The sequence below is a fragment of the Aphanomyces astaci genome (assembly GCF_000520075.1).
Source record: "Aphanomyces astaci strain APO3 unplaced genomic scaffold supercont1.9, whole genome shotgun sequence".
NCBI classification, from domain to species: Eukaryota; Oomycota; class Saprolegniomycetes; order Saprolegniales; family Verrucalvaceae; genus Aphanomyces; species Aphanomyces astaci.
Window position 1 is genome coordinate 1,523,044 of NW_009798272.1, and position 7,389 is coordinate 1,530,432.

The 7,389-nt window shown below is 46.6% G+C and overlaps 4 protein-coding genes across 4 annotated transcripts; all 4 read right to left on the reverse strand.

Moving 5' to 3' along the window:
• Positions 1–27: 27 nt before the first annotated feature.
• On the reverse strand, positions 28–423 carry H257_05262 (hypothetical protein; the record flags this gene model as incomplete). Its single annotated transcript, XM_009830067.1, has 1 exon — positions 28–423. One exon carries the CDS (start codon positions 421–423, stop codon positions 28–30), a length of 396 nt encoding a protein of 131 aa, XP_009828369.1.
• A 1,540-nt stretch (positions 424–1,963) lies between these two features.
• On the reverse strand, positions 1,964–2,972 carry H257_05263 (hypothetical protein; the record flags this gene model as incomplete). The annotated part of the gene is made up of 2 exons (XM_009830068.1): positions 1,964–2,168; positions 2,968–2,972. The coding sequence occupies 2 exons, from the start codon at positions 2,970–2,972 to the stop codon at positions 1,964–1,966; spliced, it is 210 nt and encodes a 69-aa protein (XP_009828370.1).
• Positions 2,973–3,060: 88 nt separating this feature from the next.
• Positions 3,061–5,192, reverse strand: H257_05264 (hypothetical protein; the record flags this gene model as incomplete). Its single annotated transcript, XM_009830069.1, has 1 exon — positions 3,061–5,192. The coding sequence occupies exon 1, from the start codon at positions 5,152–5,154 to the stop codon at positions 3,061–3,063; it is 2,094 nt and encodes a 697-aa protein (XP_009828371.1). The 5' UTR covers positions 5,155–5,192.
• Positions 5,193–6,365: 1,173 nt separating this feature from the next.
• H257_05265 (hypothetical protein) lies at positions 6,366–6,783 on the reverse strand (the record flags this gene model as incomplete). The annotated part of the gene is made up of 1 exon (XM_009830070.1): positions 6,366–6,783. A coding segment is annotated over one exon (378 nt), but the record flags the coding sequence as incomplete, so codon positions are not given.
• Positions 6,784–7,389: the final 606 nt, after the last annotated feature.

Sequence of the window (7,389 nt, forward strand, 5' to 3'; positions counted from 1 at the left end):
AGTAAAGCCCTTGCGATTACAAAAGTACTACAGAAGGCGAAGGAGGCTATTGTAGCCGGTGCCGGGCTGCTTGCCACTGAGATAGAGTCGTAGCCATTGCGCTTGGTGACGTTTAATCCAATTGATGATATGAGTCGTTGTCAGGGCTCGCTCTTTGTTTCGCATTTCCGTAATGAACTCGAGGAGTCCATCAGGGTCGGGGAATATCTCGCAACGTCCACCGGGGCTTATTTTCATGCGTTTTTTGTTTCCAGTGTAAGCCAGGATTTCGTCGCGTTGATCTTTCCATCCTCGTATAGTGCGTCGAGATATACCCGTGGCTTTGGCAACCTGGCTGTCGGTCTGAGTCTCCAATTGTCCAAGCATATCAAGCTTGACTGCCACACTGTAGCAGCGCTTTGACTTTCGAAGCGTCGAGTTCATGTTGTTCGAAATGAGAGGCGAGTGATCATGCAAATCAAAAAAATATCGCGCGGGCGGGAGAAAAATAATACGGCCAATCAGAAGGCTTTATTTTTGTGTTTGAATATTATTGGTCAAATATACAGTTGTCAATTTTTGAAATTCGATGGCGTACCATTCCTTCGTTGACTGTACTCTCACCTCGCAGTGGTGCTCGAATCGAATCGTCCAGCATCCATGTTAAGTCAAACTTACATTACTGGAAAGCACCACTTTCTTTCAATGTGTTTTCATTGGAGTCTCCTATTTACGCTGCCACCTCTTAAAATCCTGAGCTACCATTACAAAGTTTCTAAGCTGAAACACAAACACCGTGCTGCCATTGAGCTCGGTAATTTGGTCGCTTCGGTTCAATTCGGATCCGTCCAGCAAGTCTTCATCGTACGTCTTGGATGGGTGTTGTCTTGCGCCGGTGTTCGCAACCGACGACTACGGATTAACCTCGATGACAAATCCAAAATTAACTTCATTATCCAGTCAATCAGTCAGTTCCCTCCTTTCACTTCACTACTCTCTACAAGTCATGCATCGTACAGTGTGCCATCAGCTCGGAACATGTGCCGCTCCAGATCCAGGTCATATTTCACACTCTTCAAATGTCGTGCGTGACCATCATTCGGCTACCCGCACTCAGGCACGGGGAGTCGAACAGAGGCTTGGCCGATAACAATGGGGTCCGCATTTAATCAAAGCGACTTGCTGGCGAGTGCCGTGACGGATGAGGTGACTACGAGGTGACTGAAGGTAACTCGAACTCATTGCAAATCTATCGAAACCGAGAAAGAATAATCACTTGTTGCACGAGCACAGTAGTAAAGGCGGAACTCACACATTTCCCCTCAAGGCACTACCAGCCCTCTCGTGTCCATTTTCAAATCAAAAAATCACTTTAAAATCTTACACTTGAATCTTTTGTCCATTTCAATCAAAACATCCCTTGTGACATTTTACAGCAACTAGCTCACCCTGGCAGAAATTTCGATCATATAAAACAGAAATGACTCACGTTACAAGGACTTAAAAAAGCAGCAATTTACCCCAAAAATAGAAAACTCACTAACGTTACAAGCCCTCTCTCAACCACATTGACAAAATTACTTTTACATCTCAATCACATCACCACAGGAGTCCTATCAACAATTCACTTTTTATTCTATCACATCACCACAGACACCCTGTCAACCACTTTGACAAAAAACGTTTTAGCGGCAACTCACACATTTTCACCTCAAGGCACTACCAGCCCCCGCATACTGTATCCATTTTTAGACCTAAAAATGAAATATAAACTCTTCCACTTAATTTTTTCTTCCGAAAATCACGCATAACATGCACCACAGTCACTCTAGCGAGCAATGAGCACAAAATCGGCCAATCACAGATCCGTCACGTTGTGTCACAAAATCGTGTCAATACACATTTCAAGAGTGAAGTGAAACAGAGCATTGTCTTAGCTGCTACATACTTCCATACGTACAAATATGTAGAGCTCGAAAATCGCTTAGGCGGTCAAGCTGGCCTTGAGCTCGGCTTTGGTCATGCTGGTGATTTTGCCCACCTTGGGGTTCTTCACGGGGGTGTTGTAGTTGCACCAGACGTAGTTGCTGTTGGCGCATTCGGACCACCCGCACGGCATGGAGTTGACGTCTGGGCTTATCATGTTGGAGAAGTGGCCGCACTTGGCCCAGTCCCCGTCGCACCAGTTGCTGCCGTAGTACGACGAATTTCGAATCCAGTTAGTCGGCAGCCAATGGGAAATGAGTATTCTTGGAGATATTCAAAAGTCGTAAGAAGCCGAGTTATTTCTAATAACGTTATTATACATATTTTGACCAGCATGGCTTCCTGAATAGGTTCGACAGTAATTTCGAAATTCGTCGGTCTGACACCAAAAATCCGGATATTTCCACATCGGACATTATATACTACTAGTAGCAATTCTCATGAACACTATACAGGGGAGGGAAAATAGCTCAGTGGTAGAGCATCGGTTTCTTACTTAACTCAAAGTAAAAACCGAAGATTACACACCGTCCCTGGTCTAGCAGGCGCGTTACAATTGGCGAAGCGGTTCCCCAATATGTGGTTCCCTCACGGAATGTCTTAAATAAAAGATAATCCAAACTCAATTACTATAATCATGAACACTATACGTATACTTGAAGTAACTCCTTCAAGTAGAAGATAAAATATTGCCACATAAGAATTACTGAGGAGCACATAAGAATTTCTGAGAGCCACATAAGAATTGCTGAATCGCACATGCTTTTTGCTCAAGGACACATGAGATTTGCTGAATTGAATGTAGAATATGTTACACAACGAGATCCACTTCGACAGGCAGTGCGACACATGTGACTATGAGCAATGTGATTGGTTACTAACAGTAAACTCACCTTTCAATGCGTTTTGGTAGTATTTTGGATAGAAGTACCTCGATAACGTATTGTGAATAGCACAGGTTTTGCTCAAGACATGAATGACTGATTTTGGGGCCTATTGTACGTCATTAAATCTTACCCTAGTATCAAACACATTTCAAGTGACACAATACATTTTTTTTAGTTGTAACATACAAATATACAACGGGAAATTCACTTAGGCGGTCAAGCTGGCCTTGAGCTCGGCTTTGGTCATGCCTGTGATTTTGCCCACCTTGGGACTCTTCACAGGGGTGTCGTAGTTGCACCAGACGTGGTTGCCGTTGGCGCATTCAGACCACCCGCACGCCATGGACTTGACTTCGGGGCTCATCATGTTGGAGAAGTGGCCGCACTTGGCCCAGCCCCCGTTGCACGAGTTGCTGCCGTAGTTCCAGAACGTTTCTTCTTGGTCGTACCACAACCATGACGCCCCTACCACCTTCGTGCAGTCCTTGCCACTCGACCCGCACGCCGTGTTGGTGGCCAAGTTTTGCCAGCCAGCGGGGCCCCCGTGCTTAAAGCCAGGGCAGCTTTTGGCCCAAGTCCGCATTTTGGGCTCCAGCTCATCATCCCAAGTCAGCGGACCGATACCGTGGGCCGCGCGAATTTTGTTGGTTTGGGCAATCAGTTGGTCCTTCACACCGTTGCCAGACGGAGTTGGGGCATATGTCGAAGAAGGTTGAGTTGTAGGCTTTGGGACATATGTCGAAGAAGGCTCAATCGTGGGGGAAGGGGTGTATGACGGGGAAGGTCCCGTGGGTTTGGGCTTCTTGGTCGGTTTAGGGCGCTTGGTGCATCGGCGTTTGGTGGTAGTAGGGGTGTTGCTCGAAGGGTTAGGAGTTGACGTCATTGGGGTGTGCTTTGACGGCTTGGGGGGGAACGAAGAAGGGAATGGTCTGCGAGTGGGATAAGTGGGTTTGCTGGACGAAGGCGGCATAGGGGAGTCAGTTGCGGGCTTGGGGGGGAAGGAAGAAGGGAACGGTCTGCGAGTGGGATAAGTGGGTTTGCTGGACGAAGGCGTCATAGGCGAGTCAGTTGCGGGTTTGGGGGGGAACGAAGAAGGGAACGGTCTGCGAGTGGGATAAGTGGGTTTGCTGGACGAAGGCGTCATAGGGGTGTCAGTCGAGGGCTTGGGGGCGGACGAAGAAGGTTTGCGGGTTGATTGAGTAGGCTGCTGGCTGGAGGATGGGGTCGGGTTAGACGACGGAGTTGGAGACGATCCGCTTAATTCAGGATACCAAATCCATTCCGCGACGTTGCACATTCCCTTACCACTCATTCCTCGCTTCAAGTATATGTACCCGTTCTCGCCCCATTGCGTCCCCCACGAGTTCTTGATCTTGAAGTAATCGGTCGTGGAAGTACCATAGCCGACGGCAATCACAGCGTGGTCGGATTGGGCCCCAGGACACTGAGACACGACGCCACTCTTGTAGTTGCGCCACACTGCGTTGGCAGTTTCGACGGCCACAGTGGCGGTCTGGCTTTCCAGAACTGTCATGAGCGAACCCTCGCCGGTCGTTTGCTTGGTTTTGCCAATGCTCAGTTTCTTCTTGGTGCAGCTAGTTTGGCAGGTACCAGTTTGACCACCTTTACCCGACGTGTACGGGTAAGACTCTTCGGTGCACACGCCTTTTTGCATCCAGTCAATGGCAGAAGGAGGGATCCCGCCATTACAGCCCCGGTTGCCTCCATTCTTGGAGCAGCTGACCAATTGTTGCTCAGACAAGTCCAAGAGTTCACCAGTGGCAATGCAGTGAGCAGTCTCCACCGTCCCGATGGTGGCGAAGGCCCAGCACGACCCACACTGGCCTTGATTAGGAATCGGGGAGTTGCACTTTGATGTCGACCAGTCCGCTTCAGAAGCGCGCTCATTTGCCAACTCGGGCAAGGGCGCGGCGTTAGTGAAATTTTGTCCTGCAAACGACTTCAACAATATGCCCTTGAACTCGTCGTCGGTCAAGAGAGCAAACTGGTTGAACGGACTGAACTCGGCCTCCGGATTGGTAGCGGTAGCGAGCTCCACGTCTTGGACGGTATGGTGGAAGCGCTCGAGTTCATCGATAGAATGACCATTGACTTGGGCGGATTCCCTGTTGGTTCGGGGGAAGAAGCCGTTGGCTCGGGCAATGGGGCCGTACAACGCCTTCCATTCGTCCAGCTGTTGCTCCAACGAGGTTTGATCGGATGAGCTGAGGGATTTGAAAGATTGTCGGGCGGCACACGCAGTGGTTGCGAGCGCGGTGGAGAGGGCGAGACTAGCTTTCATGTGCGTTTGATGAACAGAATTGAAGAATGACAGTTTAGTTGGGGACGGGAAAACTGAAGTATTTCATATCGCTTGCACCCAAATCAGAATGAGATACTGTACAATACTTCGAAGTAGTATACAGTACGGCACGATGATTACCATATGTAGAGCCCAACAACCCCATTTACAGATTTCAGGCTCGATCTCCTCATTCTACCACCTCATTGTCCCTAGGGTTCAGGGATTTGATTGTACTCGATTTTCAATGCGTATATAGTTGTGCACTGGGTAAGTAAGTACAACAATTTGCTACCGACGGTTCTTGGATAATGGATGAGCAAGGGACATCGAATTGTGTATGTGCCAGGGCTGAAGTTGCCGTCAACCAGTACTGTATGTAGCCTGCGGGTGCATGCGAACTCTGGTAAAAAAAGTTACAAGTAACGGTACGATGTACCATTATGGTGGTGCAAATTTCAAGTCTGGGTACAGTACCGCCAAAGTAACAGCTTCGTAACGTTAGCAAATGAAGTTCCAGTCTCTGTTCTACGTGCATAGACTGGACCAGTAGTGCTGTACTGTACATATATCATACCCTTTATTGGATACGTATGTCGTACTACAATTCTACGTACATGGACTATTAATAGTACTACAAGGAGTACAGTTCACTGTAGTGCTGTGTACAGCTGTGTACAGTACATATCATATCCACTGTCTGATTATTTAGTAGTTACGAAAACGATTACGATACCCCCGGTATAATTTCAAGTCTGGGTACAGTATTGCCAAAGTAACACCTTCGTAACGTTTTAGCAAAAGAAGTTCCAGTCTCTGTTCTACGTACAGAGACTGGACCAGTAGTGCTGTACTGTACATATATCATACTCTTTGTTGGATACGTACAGTATGTCGTACAATTCGACGTACATGGACTATTAATAGTACTAACGTTAGTACAGTTGACTGTAGTGTACATATCATATCCACTGTCTGATTATTAGATCTTTAAACCAGTAGCTACGTATTACACAATTTAACAGAGATAAAAACAATATGATCCACTCACTTCGAAAGTTACATTTATTTGTAACAGTCGATGCACTAAAACGCAACAACCTTGCAAATGATCAGTGATACCTCTTTGAGTTAAAAGAGTGTAAATTCCGAAATGACTGAGTTACTGATGAAATCCTGAATGACTGAAAATTCACAAACTATCGTACCAAATCAAAGCAAGTTGTATTAGTAATACAACTTGTATTACTGTTAGTACAAACGACTGCGGGTAGCACGGCCCAAGTCCAATGCAGCTCTCTCTTGTCGGTTCAAACGATAGCGGCGCTGCGTCTCAGCACGCTTACGCTTCTTTTCATTTGCCATCCTTTCGTAACGCGCCAAGACCATTCCATAAAAGGTTTCGTCTTCAAGACGTAGGGGCATCAACGACAGGTGAAAGTTCGTCAGGGCAAACGTCGTTCGTTGAATAGCACAATAGTTCTTCTCCGACCACGTGAACGTCGCGTATGAGGCCTTCCATAACGCACACACCCGCCCAAAATAATTCTCGACGATCACCCGATCGGAAGAGATCAAGCGATTGCGCTCAACGTCACTAGCATCCAACACAAGTTGTTGAGATGCGGAGAAGTTTACGCATTATACCTGATATTCGGTTAATCAATCAGGTTTTATTGAATCTCCTTATATAGTAAAAGTTGAAGATTTTTCGTCTTTACATCAAATCAACTTATCAAAGATAATGTTTGAGTTTTACAGTGCTCAAACTATTTACCTAAAAATTGCGTTTATATCGACCCCATCTCAGTGCGGTGACAGTCAGAGAACTTGGACAGCACTCGGCGTGCAGGTCAGGTATTGACGTGATACTTTGGGGGTGTACCTACTTTCATCGTTTAGATGCTTGGACCTAGTTTCATGAGCACACGTCAACGCAATATCGCCGAAAGCAAGGCGAGACTCAGCTATAATTTCGCGTACTACTTTAGTTGACATGTCAGTTGCGAAGAGAAAAAAACTGTAAATACTTATTCAGTCAATATATTATTTTCTACAATACCTCGTTCGTAAACTATACCCATGAAACTTTATAAATCCTGCATTGATTTGCAGAAAGGCGGCAAGTTGCAACAATAATGGCGCCAACTCAGCTCGATGGCCGACGCACTGGGCGTCCTAGTACCAAGCAAATCAAGCGAATGCCCAAGAAGTACAAAAACCTCTACCATACCT